The sequence below is a fragment of the Oncorhynchus gorbuscha genome, linkage group LG05, assembly GCF_021184085.1.
Source record: "Oncorhynchus gorbuscha isolate QuinsamMale2020 ecotype Even-year linkage group LG05, OgorEven_v1.0, whole genome shotgun sequence".
Lineage (NCBI taxonomy): Eukaryota > Metazoa > Chordata > Actinopteri > Salmoniformes > Salmonidae > Oncorhynchus > Oncorhynchus gorbuscha.
Genome location: NC_060177.1, coordinates 7,391,138 through 7,415,959, shown reverse-complemented (window position 1 = coordinate 7,415,959; position 24,822 = coordinate 7,391,138). Strand labels below are relative to the sequence as shown.

Here is a 24,822-nt window from a genome sequence, read left to right as displayed (position 1 = left end):
GTGATCCATTTCCACCTGTTCCGCTCCAGCCATTACCACGTGCCCGTTTTGCTCCAGCCATTACCACGTGTCCGTCCCGCTCCAGCCATTACCACGTGCCCGTTCTGCTCCAGCCATTACCACGTGCCCGTTCTGCTCCAGCCATTACCACGTGCCCGTTCTGCTCCAGCCATTACCACGTGCCCGTTCTGCTCCAGCCATTACCACGTGCCCGTTCTGCTCCAGCCATTACCACGTGCCCGTTCTGCTCCAGCCATTACCACGTGCCCGTTCTGCTCCAGCCATTACCACGTGCCCGTTCTGCTCCAGCCATTACCACGTGCCCGTTCTGCTCCAGCCATTACCACGTGCCCGTTCTGCTCCAGCCATTACCACCCGTTCTGCCCAGCCATTACCACGTTTTTTGCTCCAGCCATTACCACGTGCCCGTTCCGCTCCAGCCATTACCACGTGCCCGTTCTGCTCCAGCCATTACCACGTGTCCGTCCCGCTCCAGCCATTACCACGTGTCCGTCCCGCTCCAGCCATTACCACGTGCCCGTTCTGCTCCAGCCATTACCACGTGTCCATCCCGCTCCAGCCATTACCACGTGTCCATCCCGCTCCAGCCATTACCACGTGTCCGTCCCGCTCCAGCCATTACCACGTGCCCGTTCTGCTCCAGCCATTACCATGTGCCCGTTCTGCTCCAGCCATTACCACGTGCCCGTTCTGCTCCAGCCATTACCACGTGCCCGTCCCGCTCCAGCCATTACCACGTGCCCGTCCTCCCTAATTAAGGTGCCTCGAACATGGTGCTAATCCCACAGCCTGGTATCTGCCAAACTGCCAACGCTCCCAAAAAAAAGGAGAATTACAACACAGACCTTGAGTCAGTTGTTGTGTTGGTGCAGTCGTCATCAATGCCAAAGGAGAAGATCCTCTTGTCTCTCAATGGATCCATCTGTTCTAGGATCAGTGGTTACCATGTTTTTCATCTGCACTGTTTTGTCTTTCACTTGTCTTCTTTTGTGTGAATAAATAAATATAGGTGTTTGCACTTTTGTCATTGGGTTGGAGGTTTCAAAGAACCGGGGGGGGGGGGGTGTTCAGTAGGAAGACTGTGCAGGAAACAATTACTGTAGTAGGTCAATGTTTTTTCCAGGTTCTATTTGTGCTTCTGCAATATGAATTCTCCTTTTTGTTTGGCGTTTGGATAAGTATTATCCTGTTTGTTCCCGCTGCTATACACCACTCCGGTTGACAAAGGGTTAACAGCTGACCTTTGATCAGGGCTTTGATTAAGAACATAGCTTTGTCCAACACTGAGATGATCCTGAGTCAGTGAGTGGACTTTCACAGGACCTTAACTGTATCACCTTTTGATGGCATGGCTGCACAAAACTACATGGCTTGATTACAACGAACAGGCAGAATTTAACGCGCTGCTGCAGGTGGCCGCTGGATTTCTTATAAAGCTACTAACAGGAGATTATATTCACCTGCGGACTAAACTAAACGTGATTACAACAAATAACCCACTTGGATAAAGCATCAGATCAGTTAATCTCTCATTGTTACTGTCAAGTGATTATCATACCAGACAGCTGGTCTAGACTCTTTACGCCCCCCTCCAATTGACATATCAGTAGCATTGGAAACCGTAAGGCAGATGATTGTAAAAATACTTATTCGAATAGAAGAATATGGAAGCAGTAGGCCTACATTTCATTCAAATGTTTCACCTTAAATGGCAAAATAATATAATATGCCATTCTAAATAACTTTAGAGACTACATTTTTATTTGATTAAACAAGTTGCCAATAGATTATATAACTCAATCCCTATTTACTTACATATTTTCAATGTGCACTAATGACACTGGGCCAATTACGTTCCAGCCCCCTGAACCATCCGCTCAAGAAAGAATCGGTCAGCAGGTGGATCTAGTTGATGATCCCTGGTATAAGATATCCTAAACCCGTGTTTAGGAGATCTTATGTTTGGCGTTTATCCCCCCCCCAAAAAACGATCATTTCTCCATAGGCTTTGGCCAACAAGTAATGGCAGAGTTAGTGCCTACAAAAAGTCACCATTACTATTGCTCTCTATGTTGGTTGCAAGTGAGTTTAGCTGTGCAGGTGATTTTAGCGTGTATTGATGGTTTAATGAGACATCAGCTGGTCATCATCTGGTGGCTTTCCATGGTTGCAATTGGCCCCACGAGTCTTGCCAATGACTTTTAGGATGTGTGAACTAGTTACCTTCTACTGTCCTCCTAGAAAAAGTTAAGGAGTTGAATGGTACAAAATGTTAAATTAGGACGTTTCATGCTGTTAGAATGTTTCATAAACTACACTCTTGGAAAAAAAAGTGCCAACTAGAACCTTAAATGGTTATTTGGCTGTCCCCATAGGAGAACCCTTTGAAGAACCCTATTTGGTTCCAGGTTGAACCCTTTTAAGACCTGGAAGTATGTAGAACCAATCAGAGGTTGGGTATTCCTGAATGGGGCGGGGCTATGTCATCTTAACTGCTTCTCTGAGCTATAGCAATGTATAATGGAGGCTTTGCCTTCTTAACTGCTTCTCTGAGCTATAGCAATATATAATGGAAGCTTTGCCTTCTTAACTGCTTCTCTGAGCTATAGCAATATATAATGGAAGCTTTGCCTTCTTAACTGCTTCTCTGAGCTATAGCAATATATAATGGAAGCTTTGCCTTCTTAACTGCCTCTCTGAGCTATAGCAATATATAATGGGAAGCTTTGCCTTCTTAACTGCCTCTCTGAGCTATAGCAATATATAATGGGAAGCTTTGCCTTCTTAACTGCTTCTCTGAGCTATAGCAATATATAATGGAAGCTATGTCACCTTAACTGCTTCTCTGAGCTATAGCAATATATAATGGGAAGCTTTGCCTTTTTAACTGCTTCTCTGAGCTATAGCAATATATAATGGAAGCTTTGCCTTCTTAACTGCTTCTCTGAGCTATATCAATATATAATGGAAGCTTTGCCTCCTTAACTGCTTCTCTGAGCTATAGCAATATATAATGGAAGCTATGTCACCTTAACTGCTTCTCTGAGCTATAGCAATATATAATGGGAAGCTTTGCCTTTTTAACTGCACTTGAAAGGGCATTAACCCTTTAATGAATGAAAAGTGAAATACTTGAATCATAGCAATAGTAATGATGAAAATAGCCTAAATATAACAATGATGATAATGATAGTAATAATAACAACACAAAATGTGTTGAATAGTAATATGGTCCTTGTTGATTATTATGATGATTATACATATTATTGTGTTGTTTATAAATCAATAATGGCATTTTGCATGTGTAATAAATAAGGTCATCATGACAAAACAGGAAGTCAAATATGGACCTACAGGGCACACACTGCCAGTATCTGCTGGTTTCCCAATGACACACGTTCAAGAGAAAATCATTCTGTTCAGATTGTGCTTTTATAGAATGAAAATCAGAAATAATTCAGATTCCATACAGTATTTTACTGAATGGGCGTTTTCCTGTCATCAAATATGAAGTGTTTCCCTGAGATAAATGTGTGGATTGCTGTTTCGGTAGGTTAGTAAACATGTTCAGTGTGATATAAAGTTCGTGGGAAGAGTTGAAAGTTTGAGAGAAGAAAGGTGGATGTTGCGCCTTTAAGAGTTAAGAAACTTGAAACCATGTTTGCGCAACAATCAGTGCGGCTCACAGCCGCCAAAGTGTCTAGACTGGCACATGATGGGAATCAACCAATGGCTCCAGAGCTTTCCTGGGGCCCCCGTGTGTGTACGGGCGAGTGTATCCGAAAAGAATAGCAGAGAGTGAGACTGGCAGCAAAGTAATTCAAGTTTTCCTTTAAACCACTCCTGAGTCTGGAATCGGAGTAGCTACATCTGCATCCGTATGTTTGAGCAGCATAAAAAAAAACAAATCTCAACTTTTTATTTCGGGGTTGCAAACGGATTATTCTACACTACGGTGGAAAATAACATTGGAATCTGAATGCGGCAAGGATTATTTGGGATTATTTCGTGGTGAAGCAACTCCATCGATGTGCCGTCAGAAGGATTCTCAAGCGAAGGATTTAACCAAGGCTGCTCAAAGTCCAAGAAAAAAACCCGAACTATTTTGCTGTCTTTTCATGTGGTAGCTATAGTGTAGTTATTGGAGGAATAATTATGGTATAGCCTATGAATTGCTGCTCGGAAGATAGTCTTGGGGAATTGTGTTGCCTCTGTAAAAACAAACGTTTTCATAGACTAAATGGTTGTAGGATATAACAGACCAGTAAATGCATGTATGTCGCATTCTGTTTTGTTGTGTAATATCGTTACATTTGACTTTGTTTAATGCAACATACAACCGTAAATTACATTCTAATGCTGCGAGTTAGTCATAAATCTACGACCTCCGGCTGCGCATGTAGTGCGCGCCGTTTACAAAACATTAATGTTGTGCGGAGACCATAAATCAATGTGGAATCCTCACAGACCTGGACGGGAACAATACGACACATCCAAAACTGTTTAAATTGTCGTATGTTCAGGTCGAAACGCTCAGGTCTTACACGGCGACTCTGGAGAAGCCGTTTAGTCCCAGACAGAGACGGGGGAGATGGGAGAAGCAAACGAAGCGAGGAGTTTCGGGACGGTTCGTGTGGCAGTAACCCAGAAAAAATTCCCAAAACGGAGCTCCGGTCGGTGACCCGTGCCTCGCCATCTCTGGGAACTTTCGACGAAGTGTGCAACACAGACCTCACGGACAGCGCAGAGTCGGCGCCGGGGGACAATTCTGATCATGGTCAGGAGGATGCCATGTGTGTCCCCGTCCCTCATCACCGAGGCTCTCAGACAGAACACGAGAATGACAGTAGAACGGTTACATGCTGTTTGTTTCGAGACAGGGATCCTAGACCTCGGAGCCCCGTCTTGACCCGGGTTATTCGAAATTCTAGTCCCCGCGATGGAGGTATCCTCACGGGACGGGAGGGGAATACTGGCTCGGTGGCTGAGCAAGAACTCAAGAACGTTACCTATGCTCTTTTGAAAAGACTCCAGGAGAAACCGCTGGATGCCTTGTTGGAGGCGGTGGAGTCGAAAGGAGGGATGCCCAGTGACTGTGTTCTGGTACCCCAGACGGAGCTGCGTTTAGATGGCCACTCGACATCTCCTCCATTTCTGCTCTGTAAACTCTACCGATGGACTGACCTGCACCACTCGACTCAACTCAAAGCGCTGTGCCACTGTCAAAGCTTCCGGGCATTGGACAGCAGCGAAACGGTGTGCTGTAACCCCTATCACTACAGCCTCTTGTGTGGGCCAGGTAGGACAACTGAGATTGGTTACAATCACACACTTTTACCCCCTTCTACACAAATCAAATCTGCATGAATTGAAGGGGTCTATTTTGTAGATAGGTTTACGCACAAGTGCGCATAGTGAGGCTACACGTATAGATGCTTTTCAAACGTGATAACCAAGCACTGCGTGCCAATAGCGATGCCAAAAAGGAAGGCCCACATTCTACCTGAAGTCAGGATGGTGAAAGATGGACTCATTAGAAGGCCAGGCTGCGCTAAAGGTGTCCACCGTATGTGAGGTGAAATTAAAACGCGTTATACAGTCACAAAGCCAATTAATAATCACTTAGGGTTATACTTCTCTACGATTAAGTGAGACATACTTGTACCCTTGAAGTTTTGTTGATGCGCATTGTTGTAAATATTTGGTTGCTTAGCCAATGCGCGGGAGTTAACATTTTCTAGCGAATTGTATGATTACAGCAACTGAATTCCAACTGTTGGAAGTGTAGCTCGTATACTCTCCCTCAAAAACAACACTGTACACACACTCACACAGAGCTAGAGGGAAAGGGAGAGCTTGAGTTATAATGTATTTGCAGCAAATATTTTCTCTGCTATGTACTCAACAACACATTCCTCTATGTTTTAATTCATGATATCGATTATATTCATGTGTTTCGTTTCTACGTTATCCATTTGAAGATCGCTCTGAAGTAGCGCTTTGAAAGGCTCTTTTTCCTTCCCTAGGAGGTCCCCCTCTTGCTATTTAGGTGAAGGAGTGGTGATAATATACAGTTTGCATACTGCTGGCGCCAGGCTGACTAGCTGGGTATCTCACTGACTGAGTACTCCAGCAATTACTGCCTCCACTCTTAAAGAACCCGCAGCCATTATATCCACTCCGTTCCCATGGACTGTTTCTTTGTCCCAGACAACTATTTCGACAGTTCACCATTAGCTTTCTTGGTTTTATGTTTGGAAAATGCCCTTTGACAACATGTAGCCTACTTTTCTTTTGTGTTCTTTATTTATAGCCGTTTAATTAGGACCTGAAAACATATTTTATATGTGATGTAATTACGTTTTTAGGTATGAACCGTTGGAAGTGCTTATTCAACAGAGTTGTGAAGGTCTCATATTTTCTTCTATATTCTGTCTGAATAATTGTAAGTTGATCTGCCCATTCAACCATCAACTGCTTCTTTTTTTACTGGCATATGCAGATTGTTGTGTGTGTTTTCCCAGTAATCCATGTTACTTATGATTTGATACAGTAACAGATTATTCTCTGATACCTAACTGTGTACTTCAGTACCAAGCATCTAAGACACATATTTTGTGTTTCAGAATCACCACCACCCCCCTACTCACGACTATCTCCCTCAGATGAACACAAGCCACTGGGTAAGTCAGGAAGCAACAGTCATGCCCCCCCCTCAGCAACAGTCATGCCCCCCTCAGCAACAGTCATGCCCCCCTCAGCAACAGTCATGCCCCCCTCAGCAACAGTCATGCCCCCTCAGCAACAGTCATGCCCCCCTCAGCAACAGTCATGCCCCCCTCAGCAACAGTCATGCCCCCCTCAGCAACAGTCATGCCCCCCTCAGCAACAGTCATGCCCCCCTCAGCAACAGTCATGCCCCCCTCAGCAACAGTCATGCCCCCCTCAGCAACAGTCATGCCCCCCTCAGCAACAGTCATGCCCCCCTCAGCAACAGTCATGCCCCCCTCAGCAACAGTCATGCCCCCCTCAGCAACAGTCATGCCCCCTCAGCAACAGTCATGCCCCCTCAGCAACAGTCATGCCCCCCTCAGCAACAGTCATGCCCCCCTCAGCAACAGTCATGCCCCCCTCAGCAACAGTAAGCCACAGAGATATCTGCTAAGTTCACAAGTGGTTTCACTGTAATGGTGTTTTGGTAGCATTTTACTTCCCAGCACAGTTTTGTTTTGTCATTTTAAAGTAATTATATATTTATTAACATAACATTTATATAGTTGTGAAAAACTAAAAGTAATTACATCTTGTTCCCACTTCATCCAGGCTGTATTACAACCGGCCGTGATTGGGAGTCCAATAGGGCGGCTCACAAATGGCCCAGCGTTGTCCGGGTTTAGCCGGTGTAGGCTGTCATTGTAAATAACAATTTGTCCTTAACTGACTTGCCTAGTTAAATAAAGGTTAAATACATATATACCATGGGTGCCCAAGTGGTGCAGTGGTCTAAGGCGCTGCATCTCAGTGTTCAGGAGACGTCACTACAGTCCCTGGTTTGATTCCAGGCTGCATCACAACTGGCCATGATTGGGAGTCCCATAGGGCAGTCCACCATTGGCCCAGCGTGGTCCAGGTTTGGCCGGTGTTTGTTCTTAACTGACTTGCCCAGTTAAATGAAAATAAATACCATTGTCTCCTGACTGGTGTAGTGGTCTAAGGCGCTGCATCTCAGTGCAAGAGACATCACTACAGCCCCTGGTTTGATTCCAGGCTGTTTCACATCTGGCCATGATTGGGAGTCTCATCGGGCGGCGCACAATTTTCACAGAATCGTCCAGGTTTGGCCAGGGAAGGCTGTCATTGTAAATAAGAATTTATTCTTAATTAACTGACTTGCCTAGTTAAATTTAATAAAAAATTAAAGTTATACCCCTTATTTTCTGTGCTGGAAAGTGAAGTGTTACCGGAGCTGAAATGTAGGGTCTTTACCTCAAAGTTAGTCATATGCCAGTACATTATTCCTGCTTTCACATGCCTTCTCTTGCTTCAAATTCATTTTGTATTCCCCTCACACATCTCTTTGAGGAACATGGCGTTATAGTAGGACCACAACACAACGCTCTCTGGACAGTAGTTAACGCCGAAGTCTATGGTTACGATGGTTTCCATGGAGCTCCGGATTTCACTCCCCTGTCATGTTCTGTCCTTTGCAGAACAATCAGATTCAACACTTTCAACACTGTCGTACACTGAAACTGTGGCCCCCCGGTCCCCCGATGTCGCGCCAAGACTCTTCTCAGGTGAGACGCTACTGTCAACCAGCTTCCATGCTCCAGACTTATTTCCACGGAATGCTAGGCCAACATTAGCATAGGGGGCTATTGATTTAGCGTTCAGTCCATTGATAGAAAGAGTGACATAGTTTAACACAACATTCACTTATTTCATTCCTTTATTGTTTGTTTGGGATGGGGTTTTATTGTTGGTTAATATAATGTTGGAATACAGTAGAAGATGATATGAATTTTATTTCACGTCTAGTCTGGTTCGTGCTGTGTACTATTGTTTGTGGAGTTCACTCCTAACCAATCATTCTGATCACATAGGGAAGCAGTGTGTTACTGATAGAGAGATCTGATAGGGGTATGAGTACCTCTGCCATGCATTACTCATGTTTGTATTCAGATCCAACCCTGATGAACACAGCTTAGCTGTCCAAACTTTGGTTAAATAAATCATTGCGTCGGAGCCATTAGAGTGATGATGCTTTTCCTTTCATTATCTACTGTGTCCATTAGGCTCCAAATGGAAGAAACTACACTGAATCAGGGAGGGACTGACTGAAATTGACCAATAAGAAATTATTGTTTCAGGTTTCCTGTCGCAAAACATTTTGCTACGGTGTGCCTGCCCTGAAAGCAAACAACACAGTTCTTTTTAGTATGAGCACCCTAAAGACAAAGAGGAGTGTTGAACACAGGAGTAGTGCTCCCCCTAAAGACAAAGAGGAGTATTGAACACAGTAGTAGTGCTCCCCCTAAAGACAAAGAGGAGTGTTGAACACAGGAGTAGTGCCCCCCCTAAAGACAAAGAGGAGTAACACAGGCTAAAGACAAAGAGGAGTATTGAACACAGGAGTAGTGCCCCCTAAAGACAAAGAGGAGTGTTGAACACAGGAGTAGTGCCCCCCCTAAAGACAAAGAGGAGTGTTGAACACAGGAGTAGTGCCCCCCCTAAAGACAAAGAGGAGTGTTGAACACAGGAGTAGTGCCCCCCCTAAAGACAAAGAGGAGTATTGAACACAGGAGTAGTGCCCCCTAAAGACAAAGAGGAGTATTGAACACAGGAGTAGTGCCCCCCTAAAGACAAAGAGGAGTATTGAACACAGGAGTAGTGCCCCCTAAAGACAAAGAGGAGTATTGAACACAGGAGTAGTGCCCCCTAAAGACAAAGAGGAGTATTGAACACAGTAGTAGTGCCCCCCTAAAGGCTAAGAGGAGTATTGAACACAGGAGTAGTGCCCCCTAAAGACAAAGAGGAGTATTGAACACAGGAGTAGTGCCCCCCTAAAGGCTAAGAGGAGTATTGAACACAGGAGTAGTGCCCCCTAAAGACAAAGAGGAGTGTTGAACACAGGAGTAGTGCCCCCTAAAGACAAAGAGGAGTATTGAACACAGGAGTAGTGCCCCCTAAAGACAAAGAGGAGTATTGAACACAGTAGTAGTGCCCCCCTAAAGGCTAAGAGGAGTATTGAAGGCACGGGAGTATGACACAGGAGTAGTGCCCCCTAAAGGCTAAGAGGAGTATTGAACACAGGAGGAGTGCCCCCTAAAGACAAAGAGGAAAGTGTTGAACACAGGAGTAGTGCCCCCTAAAGGTAAAGAGGAGTATAGAACACGGTAGTATGCCCCCCCCCCTAAAGGTAAAGAGGAGTATAGAACACGGGAGTATAGCCCCCCTAAAGGTAAAGAGGAGTATATAACACGGGAGTAGGCCCCCCCTCCCGTAAAGGTAAAGGGGAGTATAGAACACGGGAGTATGCCCCCCCTAAAGGTAAAGAGGGGTATAGAACACGGTAGTATGCCCCCTCCCCCTAAAGGTAAGGAGGAGTATAGAACACGGGAGTATGACCCCCCCCCCTAAAGGTAAAGAGGAGTATAGAACAAGGGAGTATGGACCCCCCCTAAGGGTAAAGGGGAGTATAGAACACGGTAGTATGCCCCCCTCCCGTAAAGGTAAAGAGGAGTATAGAACACTGGAGTAGGGCCCCCCCTCCCTCCCCCCCTAAGGGTAAAGGAGTATAGAACACGGAGTAGCCTCCCCCTAAAGGTAAAGAGGAGTATAGAACACGGTAGTATGGCCCCCCTAAATGTAAAGAGGAGTATAGAACACGGTAGTATGGCCCCCCCCTAAATGTAAAGAGGAGTATAGAACACGGTAGTATGGCCCCCCCCCTAAATGTAAAGAGGAGTATAGAACACGGGAGTAGGGCCCTCCCGTAAAGGTAAAGAGGAGTATAGAACACGGGAGTAGCCCCCCCCCTAAAGGTAAAGAGGAGTATTGAACACGGGAGTAGGGCCCCCCTCCCGTGAAGGTAAAGAGGAGTATAGAACACGGGAGTAGCCCACCCCCTCCCGTAAAGGTAAAGAGGAGTATAGAACACGGGAGTAGCCCCCCCTCCCATAAATGTAAAGAGGAGTATAGAACACGGGAGTAGGGCCCCCCCTCCCAAAAAGGTAAAGAGGCGTATAGAACACGGGAGTAGGGCCCCCCTCCCGTAAAGGTAAAGAGGAGTATAGAACACGGGAGTAGGGCCCCCCCTCCCGAAAAGGTAAATAGGAGTATAGAACACGGGAGTAGGGCCCCCCTAAGGGTAAAGAGGAGTATAGAACACGGGAGTAGCCCCCCCTAAAGGTAAAGAGGAGTATAGAACACGGGAGTAGGGCCCCCCCTCCCGAAAAGGTAAAGAGGAGTATAGAACACGAGAGTAGGGCCCCCCCCTCCCATAAATGTAATGAGGAGTATAGAACACGGGAGTAGGGCCCCCCTCCCGAAAAAAGGTAAAGAGGAGTATAGAACACGGGAGTATGGCCCCCCTCCCGAAAAGGTAAAGAGGAGTATAGAACACGGGAGTAGCCCCCCCTCCCGAAAAGGTAAAGAGGAGTATAGAACACGGGAGTAGGGCCCTCCCGTAAATGTAAAGAGGAGTATAGAACACGGGAGTAGGCCCCCCCCCGTAAATGTAAAGAGGAGTATAGAACATGGTAGTACCCCCCCCTAAATGTAAAGAGGAGTATAGAACACGGGAGTAGGGTCCCCCTCCCGTAGTAAAGGTAAAGATAGAACACGAGGAGTATAGAACAGGGGAGTATCCCCCCCTCCCGTAAAGGTAAAGAGGAGTATAGAACACGGGAGTAGGGCCCCCCTCCCGTAAATGTAAAGAGGAGTATAGAACACGGTAGTATGCCCCCCTCCCGTAAAGGTAAGGAGGAGTATAGAACACGGGAGTAGGGCCCCCCCTCCCGAAAAGGTAAAGAGGAGTATAGAACACGAGAGTAGGGCCCCTCCCATAAATGTAATGAGGAGTATAGAACACGGGAGTAGGCCCCCCCTCCCATAAATGTAATGAGGAGTATAGAACACGGGAGTAGGCCCCCCCTCCCGTAAAGGTAAAGAGGAGTATAGAACACGGGAGTAGCCTCCCCCCTCCCGAAAAGGTAAAGAGGAGTATAGAACACGGGAGTAGGGCCCTCCCGTAAAGGTAAAGAGGAGTATAGAACACGGGAGTAGCCCCCCTAAATGTAAAGAGGAGTATAGAACACGGTAGTATGCCCCCCCCTAAATGTAAAGAGGAGTATAGAACACGGGAGTAGGGCCCTCCCGTAAAGGTAAAGAGGAGTATAGAACACGGGGTAGGCCCCCCTCCCGTAAAGGTAAAGAGGAGTATAGAACACGGGAGTAGGGCCCCCCCTCCCGTAAAGGTAAAGAGGAGTATAGAACACGGGAGTAGGGCCCCCCTCCCGTAAATGTAAAGAGGAGTATAGAACACGGGAGTAGGGCCCCCCCCCCATAAATGTCCCGTAAAGGTAAAGAGGAGTATAGAACACGGGAGTAGCCCCCCTAAAGGTAAAGAGGAGTATAGAACACGGGAGTAGGGCCCCCCCCTCCCGTAAAGCTAAAGAGGAGTATAGAACACGGGAGTATCCCCTCCCCTCCCCTCCCGTAAAGGTAAAGAGGAGTATAGAACACGGGAGTAGCCCCCCCCCCCCCCCGTAAATGTAAAGAGGAGTATAGAACACGGGAGTAGGGCCCCCCTCCCGTAAATGTAAAGAGGAGTATAGAACACGGGAGTAGGGCCCCCTCCCGTAAAGGTAAAGAGGAGTATAGAACACGGGAGTAGGGCCCCCCCCCCTCCCGTAAAGGTAAAGAGGAGTATAGAACACGGGAGTAGCCCCCCCTCCCGTAAAGGTAAGGAGGAGTATAGAACACGGGAGTAGGGCCCCCCTCCCGTAAAGGTAAAGAGGAGTATAGAACACGGGAGTAGGGCCCCCCTCCCGTAAAGGTAAAGAGGAGTATAGAACACGGGAGTAGCCCACCCCCCTCCCGTAAAGGTAAAGAGGAGTGTAGAACACGGGAGTAGGGCCACCCCCTCCCGTAAATGTAAAGAGGAGTATAGAACACGGGAGTAGGGCCCCCCTCCCGTAAAGGTAAAGAGGAGTATAGAACACCGGAGTAGCCCCCCCTAAAGGTAAAGAGGAGTATAGAACACGGGAGTAGGGCCCCCTCCCGTAAAGGTAAAGAGGAGTATAGAACACGGGAGTATCCCCCCTCCCGTAAAGGTAAAGAGGAGTATAGAACACGGGAGTAGGGCCCCCCCTCCCGTAAATGTAAAGAGGAGTATAGTACACGGGAGTAGGGCCCCCCTCCCGTAAATGTAAAGAGGAGTATAGAACACGGGAGTAGGGCCCCTCCCTCCCGTAAAGGTAAAGAGGAGTATAGAACACGGGAGTAGCCCCCTAAAGGTAAAGAGGAGTATAGAACACGGTAGTATCCCCCCCAAGGGTAAAGAGGAGTATAGAACACGGGAGTAGGTCCCCCTAAATGTAAAGAGGAGTATAGAACACGGGAGTATGCCCCCTAAGGGTAAAGAGGAGTATAGAACACGGGAGTAGCCCCCTAAAGGTAAAGAGGAGTATAGAACACGGTAGTATTACCCCCCCCCCCTAAGGGTAAAGAGGAGTATAGAACACGGGAGTATGCCCCCCTAAGGGTAAAGAGGAGTATAGAACACGGTAGTATGCCCCCCTCCCGTAAAGGTAAAGAGGAGTATAGAACACGGGAGTAGGGCCCCCTCTCCCGTAAAGGTAAAGAGGTGTATAGAACACGGTAGTAGGGCCCCCTCCCGTAAAGGTAAAGAGGAGTATAGAACACGGGAGTAGGGCCCCCCTCCCGTAAATGTAAAGAGTATAGAACACGGGAGTAGGGCCCCCCCCTCCCCTAAATGTAAAGAGGAGTATAGTGTGCAAGTATCAACACGCTATGAGCCATAAATCAGGGTCAATGCGGACAAGGAGCATGGGGGCTGGAAAGTGGAAACCCAATTCCCAGAATTCCTTGTTTATGAGGTGGGGTTGCTTGTTATTTATTGGCCTTGCCAGTTGTCGACCACTGTACATGTTTTCAAGGACATGCTCATGTTATTGACAAAGAAAGTTACTCCAGGTGATAAGAAAATATAGAACCATGTTGGGAAACTGGTCTGCTGTCAATACTAGAACTGGCCCACATATTGCTTTTCACTGACACATCATCAGCGACCAGACAAGCACTCACAACATAAGCAGCTGAGCTTCTTGTTGCCATCTATGGAAATGAGGTCCAGATGAGAAGACCTGACATCAGGGGTCTCCGCAATACTCCCATGATCATTTTACTCTTCTCTTTAAAAAGTCCCACAAAAGTCAACGCAACCAGTAACATTGTATGCTAAAGCAATAGCATATTTCTGAAATTAATTTCACTCGAGTTCGCCCACGTTTCATCACCTACCTATGTGGATTTTGTTATCGGACATCAGTTCACCTCCAAAACTAGAAAGGGTTAACAGTTAAGTCTTGAATATGGCAGCCCAAACACACACCCCTAGCCTAAGGTATATTGGCCCCCCCATCTGTATGTTTGCATAAATGGGCAAACTCTGCAGTTAATGAAGTTATTATGTTGTGCTTTACTCCCTCTGTTGAAAGCCTTTTAAGACCAACCAAAGAGAGGGCCACATAATGCTCCTATTGTGAAAGTCGGATGGAGGGGGTCTTCTACAATCTAGATACCACAGCAATGTAGCTATGTTCTCACTCTTTTTCTCTGCCCCCCCTCTCTCTGTCTCTCTCTCTCTCTGCCCCCCTCTCTCTCTCTGTCTCTCTCTCTCCCCCCTCCCTCCCTCTCTCTCCCTCCCCCTCTCTCTCACTTTTTCTCCCTCCCTCCCCGTCCCCCACTCCCTCTCTCACCCTGTCCCCCTCTCCCACTCCCTCTCTCTCCCTGTCCCCCTCTCCCTCTCTCTCCCCATCCCCCTCCCACTCCCTCTCTCTCCCCATCCCCCTCTCCCTCTCTCCCCATCCGCCTCCCTCTCTCTCCCCATCCCCCTCTCCCACTCCCTCTCTCCCCCATCCCCCTCTCCCTCTCTCTCCCCATCCCCCTCTCCCACTCCCTCTCTCTCCCCATCCCCCTCTCCCACTCCCTCTCTCTCCCCATCCCCCTCTCCCACTCCCTCTCTCTCCCCATCCCCCTCTCCCACTCCCTCTCTCTCCCCATCCCCCTCTCCCACTCCCTCTCTCTCCCCATCCCCCTCTCCCACTCCCTCTCTCTCCCCATCCCCCTCTCCCTCTCTCTCCATCCCCCTCTCCCACTCCCTCTCTCTCTTCCCTCAAATCCCTCCATTCCTCTGGGTAATTGAGCAGTGGAAGGGGTTTGGCATTTTGTAAAGCAGAGTGGAGCAGAGTTCTGGTAAGAGGGGCTTTGGGGGGCTGGCTAGCAGGGCTGGCTGAAGCAGGAAACAGTCCCCTCTGGTTGAAACTCTAGTCCTGTTTGTTTACGCTGGGGGTCCTTGTAGTGCGGAGAGAGACCGCAGACTCACTCCATCAGACTCCACTGCCCAGCTCGTGGGGTGTTGAAAGGTGAACTAGCGTTATGTCCAACCTATCTTCAGCCGACTGTTTGTTCATAGCCAATCAAAACAGCCCTGAAAGCCCCGCCATGAGCCCCCATAGTCATTCAGTTATTTAGTGTGTTGTGTGTCGTTCCAAAACTCTTTACTCCCCAAATGTTTCGTTCTCTTGTTACTGTTTACAGGAATCATGGCACATTCCCTAGCTACTGTTGGTTCTACAAACTCCCAACACTTTTAGCTTCCTTCTGAATCTGCTGAAAGTGGAGTTTTGGGGGAGAGGGAGAGGTTAACATTTCTGATTCAAAGTGAGTGCATTCAGTCCTGTCAATCCACAATGTTGATGTTGGTTGTAATTTGTAGCAGGCACACAGAGCCAGTGACCCAGAGATAACTAAGGGAGGGCTTCTCCTATTGTTGGCCAGGAGAGTTGAGTGGAAATGGAAAGATCAATTTACCAAAGGTCGTCTGTGTGGTCCCTTCACTGCCCCGCCCCCCAGGCTGGATCAAATGACAGGAGGGGAATAAGGAAGGAGTGCAGCAGGCACGCAAATGTATGCATTCCTCAACGTTTAAAGATCAAATGAAATCAAATTATTCACAACTTCTTCTTTTAAAAAACAATTCAGCCTCAGTTTAGTTTATCTGTTATGGATTAGATTATTGTGAAATAATTTCTCTTTATACTTTACAAATGATCAGTTCAAACTACATTTACATTTAAGTCATTTAGCAGACGCTCTTATCCAGAGCGACTTACTAGAGGTGTAAAAAAAAAAAGAATGGTTGCATTTGGTTGAATCATCTATGATCTCTTCTCTTTATTCATCTTCAAACAGTTGTTGTGAAGGCCTTGCAGCAGACAGGGTGTGGTGATACATACCTTCTACACAGACCTTTATCATTCCATCACTTAACGTAACCTGAAAACACACCACAAAATGTCCCTCGCTTTACAAATAGAAATGTCAACTGGAAGCTTTTAGGGCTTTTAGGGGGCCAGCTAGCGAGCGAGCTATCTCTACCTTCAGTTTAAGGTCTGTAAATAACACAGGGGTAGACCGCGTGTCACAGGCCTGTTTGTCGTTAAGGCCTCATTCATGGGAAAACCAGGGCAATGCCTTGTGTGAGACGCTCAGGAATGTCTGTCTGAATGACTTGGTGGAGATAACATCGGCGCTGAGGACTCTCATAGGGGTTCTACCAGGACACCGGCTAACTCAGCACTCTACACAAGAACACTATCAAGGAAGAGATCTATTGAACTTGATGTGGAGACTAGAGGCAAAAGCAAAGCATACCAGCTCAACCCTTTTTTCCTACCGAAGGTAATGGGGGACCATGTAAGATCAGGCAGATTATCAGGGTAGGACCGCTTGATGTTGACTCACGAAGGTAACTATATTTGTTGCGTGTTGTTTCTTCAAAGTGTAAGAGCATAAAAGAGAGATTCCACTGCTGGTGGTATTGCATTGAGAGATAACGTGTGTCTAACTGGCTACATCTAAAAATGAATTGGCTTCCTCTCCTTGCCTCCTCTCTATATTATCCACTGACCTACACAAAGCCCAGATAGTTCAAGGTAATTATTCTGCATGAGCTTCCCGTACTGTTCTGACCTATCCTGGATCCTATCCTGGATCCAAGCTCGCTGCTTTACAGTAATGAGACTGGGTATGAGTTGCACTCTAGTCTTGAGGTTAGGTGAGTGGACCCACTTCCTCTTTGCCCACCCTCCCAAATCCTATTTTTTGCGGCTTGTTGGTTTAAGCGGTGCGAGGAGGACTCAGTCAAACAACATCCTGCTTCAGAGCCCCTGTCTGCTCTTGTAGCCGCGCCAGGCCATGAATTGGCCCTTTGACTGTGGGGGCACGGCACTGGAATGCTGGGAAGAGAAGAGGGGGGGCCAGAGTGTTTCAGAAACAAGGAGAGGATGGTGGGGAGGAGGGGGTGGTCGAGAGTTACAGGTGATACGTGTTTGAACGTATCGCCGTCAGGACGAGGTTTTGTAGAAGTCTGTGTGTGTGTTTTCTTCTATGTGACTGACGTACTACATTCTCAGCTACATTTCCAGCCACAACAGGGCTGCACAATTTAAGTCTTTAAAGCCCATAGTCTGGTTTTAGCTGCCACTTAATGGATCCATACCTGAACTCCCTGGTATCAATTCATCTTTGATTAGAAGTCAAAGATGAAAATGTACTACTACATACTAAAACCAGCATCCCTACAAAAACATTCTTCTTCCCATCTCAGGGTTCTCTGTTTGACCTGAAGCGATAGCATGTCCCTTTGACCTGAAGCGATAGCATGTCCCTTTGACCTGAAGGGATAGCATTGTCCCTTTGACCTGAAGGGATAGCATTGTCCCTTTGACCTGAAGCGATAGCATTGTCCCTTTGACCTGAAGGGATAGCATTGTCCCTTTGACCTGAAGCGATAGCATTGTCCCTTTGACCTGAAGCATGTCCCTTTGACCTGAAGGGATAGCATTGTCCCTTTGACCTGAAGCGATAGCATGTCCCTTTGACCTGAAGGATAGCCCCTTTGACCTGAAGGGATAGCATGTCCCTTTGACCTGAAGGGATAGCATTGTCCCTTTGACCTGAAGGATAGCATTGTCCCTTTGACCTGAAGGGATAGCGTTGTCCCTTTGACCTGAAGGGATAGCATGTCCCTTTGACCTGAAGGGATAGCATGTCCCTTTGACCTGAAGCGATAGCATGTCCCTTTGACCTGAAGGGATAGCGTTGTCCCTTTGACCTGAAGGGATAGCATGTCCCTTTGACCTGAAGGGATAGCATTGTCCCTTTGACCTGAAGGATAGCATGTCCCTTTGAGCTGAAGGGATAGCGTGGTCCCTTTGACCTGAAGCGATAGCATGTCCCTTTGACCTGAAGGGATAGCATTGTCCCTTTGACCTGAAGCGATAGCATTGTCCCTTTGACCTGAAGCGATAGCATTGTCCCTTTGACCTGAAGCGATAGCATTGTCCCTTTGACCTGAAGCATTGTCCCTTTGACCTGAAGCGATAGCATGTCCCTTTGACCTGAAGGGATAGCATTGACCTGAAGCGATAGCATTGTCCCTTTGACCTGAAGGGATAGCATTGTCCCTTTGACCTGAAGGGATAGCATTGTCCCTTTGACCTGAAGCGATAGCATTGTCCCTTTGACCTGAAGCGATAGCATTGTCCCTTTGACCTGAAGCGATAGCATTGTCCCTTTGACCTGAAGACCCCTGAAGCGGACCTGAGCATTGTCCCTTTGACCTGAAGCGATAGCATTGTCCCTTTGACCTGAAGTAGACCTGAAGCGATAGCATGTCCCCTGAAGCGATTTGACTTTGACCTGAAGCGATAGCATTGTCCCTTTGACCTGAAGGATAGCATGTCCCTTTGACCTGAAACTAGCGATAGCATGTCCCTTTGACCTGAAGGGATAGCGAACCTGAAGCGATAGCATTGTCCCTTTGACCTGAAGGGATAGCATTGTCCCTTTGACCTGAAGCGATAGCGGGGTCCCTTTGACCTGAAGCGATAGTGTGGTCCCTGGCATGCGTACAACACTTCCTCTTATGCATGACTGAGACACATTAGAGTATGGAATTCAACATTAAGAGCTGGCCCATTAACCACTTGCCATTTCCTCAAATATTTTCCATGGCGGCTCTTTTTGACTGGGAGCACATAGGTCCAGAGCTCTGGCTCACTGCTGCTTTCCACTACCTTTAGACTAGCGCCACTACAGGGGTCTTTACAACTGGAAGCAGATGCCTTTCACTCTTCAACCACTGATTTCAAAGGATTTGATAGGTGAAAGCAGTATGGCTGAAATCTATCCAGTCATTTTACCTAGCAGTGGTCCAAGAAATGTTACCTTGGCTGGTGTAACCGATGTAAAATGGATAGCTAGTTAGCGGGGTGCGCTCTAATAGCGTTTCAAACGTTACTCGCTCTGAGACTTGGAGTAGTTATTCCCCTTGCTCTGCAAGGGTAACGCTGCTTCGAGGGTGGCTGTTGTCGTTGTGTTCCTGGTTCGAGCCCAGGTAGGAGCGAGGAGAGGGACGGAAGCTTTATTGTTACACTGGCAATACTAAAGTGCCTATAAGAACATCCAATAGTCAAAGGTTAATGAAATACAGATGGTATGGAGAGAAATAGTCCTATAATTCCTATAATAACTACAACCTAAAACGTCTTACCTGGGAATATTGAAGACTCATGTTAAAAGGAACCACCAGCTTTCATATGTTCTCATGTTCTGAGTAAGGAACTTAAACGTTAGCTTTTTTACATGGCACATGTAAAAAAAAAAACTTTCTCTCTCCTCTCTCCATTTCTCTGTATGTTACAACCCTTACTCAGTCTTTCTCTCTCCTCCTTTCTCTGTTAAAAGGAACTCAACCCTTACTCATTTCTCTGTCTCGTCTCCATTTCTCTGTACCCTTACTCAGTCTCTCTCTCTCTCTCTCTCTCTCTCTCTCTCTCTCTCTCTCTCTCTCTCTCTCTCTCTCTCTCTCTCTCCCTCCTTCTCTCTCCCGCTCTCCTCCCTCCATGTAGTCAGGCTGTCGCAATTTAAAATACGGTTTAAATTACAGGACTGGCTGTGGCTTTCCATCGTTCCGTCAGAGTTTTTGCCAACTCGCAATTTGCCTAATGGAAGCCTGCCATGCTGTTGAACCTAAAGATTATTTGCAGATGTTGACAGGCAATGACTTTATGAAATGTTGGAAATTGTCGCGTGTGCTTTTTGCAGGAACGGTTGGTTAAGTTGTGTTTGTTTGAGAGAAGTTCTGTTTGCCTTGTTTAAGGAAATACTAGCTCGCCACGTTGTTGTTGAGTTAACTGTGTGTGTTTGCGCCCTAGAGACATACGGGGCGGTGTGTGTGTTTGTGTGTGTCTGCTTATGCGTGTGATTGCTTTCGTCAGTGTGTGTGTGTGTGTGTGTGTGTGTGTGTGTGTGTGTGTGTGTGTGTGTGTGTGTGTGTGTGTGTGTGTGTGTGTGTGTGTGTGTGTGTGTGTGTGTGTGTGTGTGTGTGTGTGTGTGTGTGTGTGTGTGTGTGTGTGTGTTCCTGCGCTGCATGATGTGATGGAAAAAGGCTACTTGAGACATCACGCTGACAGCCATTTTTCTCATGCCTGGGCCAGATGGATAGGTGGGTGTAGGAGTTTCTCATGCCTGGGCCAGATGGATAGGTGGGTGTTGGAGTTTCTCATGCCTGGGCCAGATTGATAGGTGGGTGTTGGAGTTTCTCATGCCTGGGCCAGATGGATAGGTGGGTGTTGGAGTTTCTCATGCCTGGGCCAGATTGATAGGTGGGTGTTGGAGTTTCTCATGCCTGGGCCAGATGGATAGGTGGGTGTAGGAGTTTCTCATGCCTGGGCCAGATGGATAGGTGGGTGTAGGAGTTTCTCATGCCTGGGCCAGATGGATAGGTGGGTGTAGGAGTTTCTCATGCCTGGGCCAGATGGATAGGTGGGTGTAGGAGTTTCTCATGCCTGGGCCAGATGGATAGGTGGGTGTAGGAGTTTCTCATGCCTGGGCCAGATGGATAGGTGGGTGTAGGAGTTTCTCATGCCTGGGCCAGATGGATAGGTGGGTGTAGGAGTTTCTCATGCCTGGGCCAGATGGATAGGTGGGTGTAGGAGTTTCTCATGCCTGGGCCAGATGGATAGGTGGGTGTAGGAGTTTCTCATGCCTGGGCCAGATGGATAGGTAGGTGTAGGAGTTTCTCATGCCTGGGCCAGATGGATAGGTGGGTGTAGGAGTTTCTCATGCCTGGGCCATATGGTTAGGTGGGTATAGTAGTTAAACAGAGGCTCCTCTCCTCACCACAGCTCCATTCAGCTCTGACTGTAACTTACTGTGACACCCAGAGCTTTCAATGAAGGTCGTGTCTCCAAGTGATTCATCTGAAACCACATCCATTAGTGAGCCTCATGGACTATCCTGTAAAGTCGTACTGCACCGACATTCATACAGTATCTTGTCTGTGTCCAGCTCGTTAATAATCGCCCAAATGAAAGATAAACAGTCAGGGAACATCGGCAATTCCCCAAAACGATGACTAGAGGACTATGTTTGGCGGCGAGGAAATAATACCCATTTTCAATGCGGCCCTCCAGACCTTGTTTAAGGCCAAATGCTGCCCCAGCCTGTCCCTCTACCCAACCCCCCTGGCCCTCAACCTGTCCCCCTGCCCAACCCCCCTGGCCCTCAACCTGTCCCTCTACCCAACCCCCTGGCCCTCAACCTGTCCCCCTGCCCAACCCCCTGGCCCTCAACCTGTCCCTCTACCCAACCCCCTGGCCCTCAACCTGTCCCCCTGCCCAACCCCCTGGCCCTCAACCTGTCCCCCTGCCCAACCCCCTGGCCCTCAGCCTGTCCCCCTGCCCTGGCCCTCAGCCTGTCCCCCTGCCCAACCCCCCGGGCCCTCAGCCTGTTCAGTGACATGATTGGCTGTAACACAGTATGACATATTGGTCCTGCCCCATTCATACAACTAGAGACGTATCGTTCTCGTCATTGTATTCATTCTGTTGTAGATGGAGTGTGTGTTCCTCAGGCTACATAGAGGAGTTGAGCCTCTCTGTTTGCTCTGCCCTCTCCTCAGTACACTTTGATGTTAAAGTAGAGAAAACAGAAGAAACCGTCTGCTTTCTGTCCTCATTTTCTGAAGACTAGTGTCATACTGTAGGACTAATAACCCTCTTCCTGCCCACCAGTCTCAATGGGAACGCTGTTCCTTCCTTGCCTTCGCTTGTTCACACCAAGTCTTGTGTTTTCTCTTCAGTGATTGGTTGAAGTGAAGAGTCTAGCAGCGTTATTTTAGTGTCCCTTTTTGTTAGAAATCCACTTCTGAGGAAAGAAGGAAGGAGGGTTCAGCAGATGTGACGTTGAATGTGCTCTAGTCCACCCATCTTTACATAGATCCATACTGAGCCACACCGTACAGAGGCTACACACAGAGAGAGCACTGAGTGTGCCTTGTTGCCATAACTCATTCAATCTTCTGCTTGAATGCATTTTCCAATCAACAAAAAAATCACAAGCACAACTGACTGGCGGCCAGCAGGCCCTGTTGTAGTCTGTGTTGTCTGGCTGATGATACAGTCTTCTGATGGTAGAGATATCCCAGACTCCAACCTAAATGTGGCCCTGCTAGATGGAAGTTGCCCTGTAATGATAGTTGTCTCCAAAAACACAGGTCCGGGCCGTACCACTAGACTGCCAGGCAGGGGTGCCGGGAGGGTGTAGGATATTTTAGATTTTCGAGCCTTTCGGAAATTCGAGGAACTTTAATTGAATGAAACATCTCTTGAATGCCCAGTCATAAATAATGGAGAGGCTGGGTTTGTCAAGGTTGTTGTCGGTGGCTGAATTCTATCCTCCCCTGTCGTCCCTGGTTCCCTCGCTCCCCCCCTTCTCCCCCTCTTCTCTGTCAGCGCAGTGGAAGAGTCTAATAACTGGAGGGGAATCTAATCCTTGGCACAGGATGAGAGACATGGGTCTCCCTCCCTCCCCCAGTCTCTTTTTCTCTCTCACTCTCAAGTCTCTCCCACTTTTTTTATTTTTGGTGCTGGCTATGGTTGGCAGGGTCTCTCTCTCACTCCCTCTCACTCTCTCTCTCTCTCTCTCTCTCTCTCTCTCTCTCTCTCTCTCAATCTCTGTTGCTCTCTCTCTCTCAATCTCTCTCTCTCTCTCTCTCTCTCTCTCTCTCTCTCTCTCTGTTGCTCTCTCTCTCTCTCTCTCTCTCTCTCTCTCTCTCTCTCTCTCTCTCTCTCTCTCTCTCTCAATCTCTGTTGCTCTCTCTCTCTCTCTCTCTCTCTCTCTCTCTCTCTCTCTCTCTCTCTCTCTCTCTCTCTCTCTCTCTCTCTCTCTCTCTCTCTCTCTCTCTCTCTCTCTCTCTCTCTCTCTCTCTCTCTCTCTGTTGCTCTCTCTCTCTCTCTCTCTCTCAATCTCTGTTGCTCTCTCTCTCTCTCTCTCTCTCTCTCTCTCTCTCTCAATCTCTCTCTCTCTCTCTCTCTCTCTCTCTCTCTCTCTCTCTCTCTCTCTCTCTCTCAATCTCTGTTGCTCTCTCTCTCTCTCAATCTCTCTCTCTCTCTCTCTCTCTCTCTCTCTCTCTCTCTCTCTCAATCTCTGTTGCTCTCTCTCTCTCACTCTCTCTCTCTCTCTCTCTCTCTCTCTCTCTCTCTCTCTCACTCTCTCTCTCTCTCTCTCTCTCTCTCTCTCTCTCTCAATCTTCTCTCTCTCTCTCTCTCTCTCTCTCTCTCTCTCTCTCTCTCTCTCTCTCTCTCTCTCTCTCTCTCTCTCAATCTCTGTTGCTCTCTCCTCTCTCTCTCTCTCTCTCTCTCTCTCTCTCTCTCTCTCACTCCCTCTCAATCTCTGTTGCTTGCTCTCTCTCTCTCAATCTTTCTCTCTCGCTCTCTCTCTCTTTCTGTCGTTCTCTCTGTCTCTCAATCTTTCTCTCTCTCTTTCTCTCTCTCTCACTCCCTCCCTCTCTTTTTTTCCCTCCGTGCTGGTGGAGGTTGGCAGGAGTTTCCTACACAGTCAGAGCTAGTTGCAAAACTGGGAGTTCATTTATCCACTATGGATAGAAAGAAAGAAAGAAAGAAAGAAAGAAAGAAAGAAAGAAAGAAAGAAAGAGAGAGAGAGAAAGACAGAGAGAAAAGAAAGAAAGAAAGAGAGAGAAAGAAGAGAAGAAAGAGAGAGAAAGAGAGAGAGAGAGAGAGAGAGAGAGAGAGAGAGAGAGAGAGAGAGAGAGAGAGAGAGAGAGAGAGAGAGAGAGAGAGAAAGGAGAAGAAATGTCCATGTTGGTACTGAGGTGGTTAGAGACTGAGGTTCAGGAGCCTGTGGGGAGCCGGCAGGAAACGACTTGTCTGACCTCTGAACTTGGAGTGGTACTTCTTTAGTCTCACGTCTTCGTGCACGAGCCTCACAAGAGGAGTTAGTACCCGCCACTTGATCCGACCAGGAAAAACTCCTACTTATTAATCATCTGTTTTAACGTGTTCATCAGCACTTATTGTCCATTCATTCATGTAGCAGGTATATCAGCACAGTGAACAGTTGATCTGATAATATCCTTTAGTAAATGACTAGTTTCAAAATGGTTGTACCTCAAAATGGTGGACTAAATGTTTGGCAGTGTTCAGTATACAGCAGAAATAGGACCACTTCCAATGGGGTTGAAGTGCATCACAAGGACATCAAACAGACATACATCAAAATCAACTAGATGTCGACCACCATGACATCTCTCTGGTTCTCATACCTTGGAGGGTGAAACGGAGAGACACGGAGAGAAGGGTGAGGGTGTTTGGGGTGTGTCTGTCAGATTGGCACTAAGAGAGGGTGAAACGGAGAGACACGGAGAGAAGGGTGAGGGTGTTTGGGGTGTGTCTGTCAGATTGGCACTAAGAGAGGGTGAAACGGAGAGACAAGGAGAGAAGGGTGAGGGTGTTTGGGGTGTGTCTGTCAGATTGGCACTAAGAGAGGGTGAAACGGAGAGACACGGAGAGAAGGGTGAGGGTGTTTGGGGTGTGTCTGTCAGATTGGCACTAAGAGAGGGTGAAACGGAGAGACAAGGAGAGAAGGGTGAGGGTGTTTGGGGTGTGTCTGTCAGATTGGCACTAAGAG

At 47.6% G+C, this 24,822-nt stretch overlaps 1 protein-coding gene across 1 annotated transcript in view; it reads left to right on the top strand.

Annotated features, from left to right (window-relative positions):
- Positions 1–3,726: 3,726 nt before the first annotated feature.
- The window catches only part of LOC124035482 (mothers against decapentaplegic homolog 6-like), a 29,523-nt gene continuing 8,427 nt past the window's right edge, over positions 3,727–24,822 (top strand). Inside the window, exons 1-3 of the mRNA XM_046348935.1 lie at positions 3,727–5,320; positions 6,648–6,704; positions 8,232–8,318. Coding sequence (XP_046204891.1) covers positions 4,537–5,320; positions 6,648–6,704; positions 8,232–8,318 — 928 coding nt within the window. The 5' untranslated portion in view covers positions 3,727–4,536. The remainder of the gene's footprint in view (positions 5,321–6,647; positions 6,705–8,231; positions 8,319–24,822) is intronic.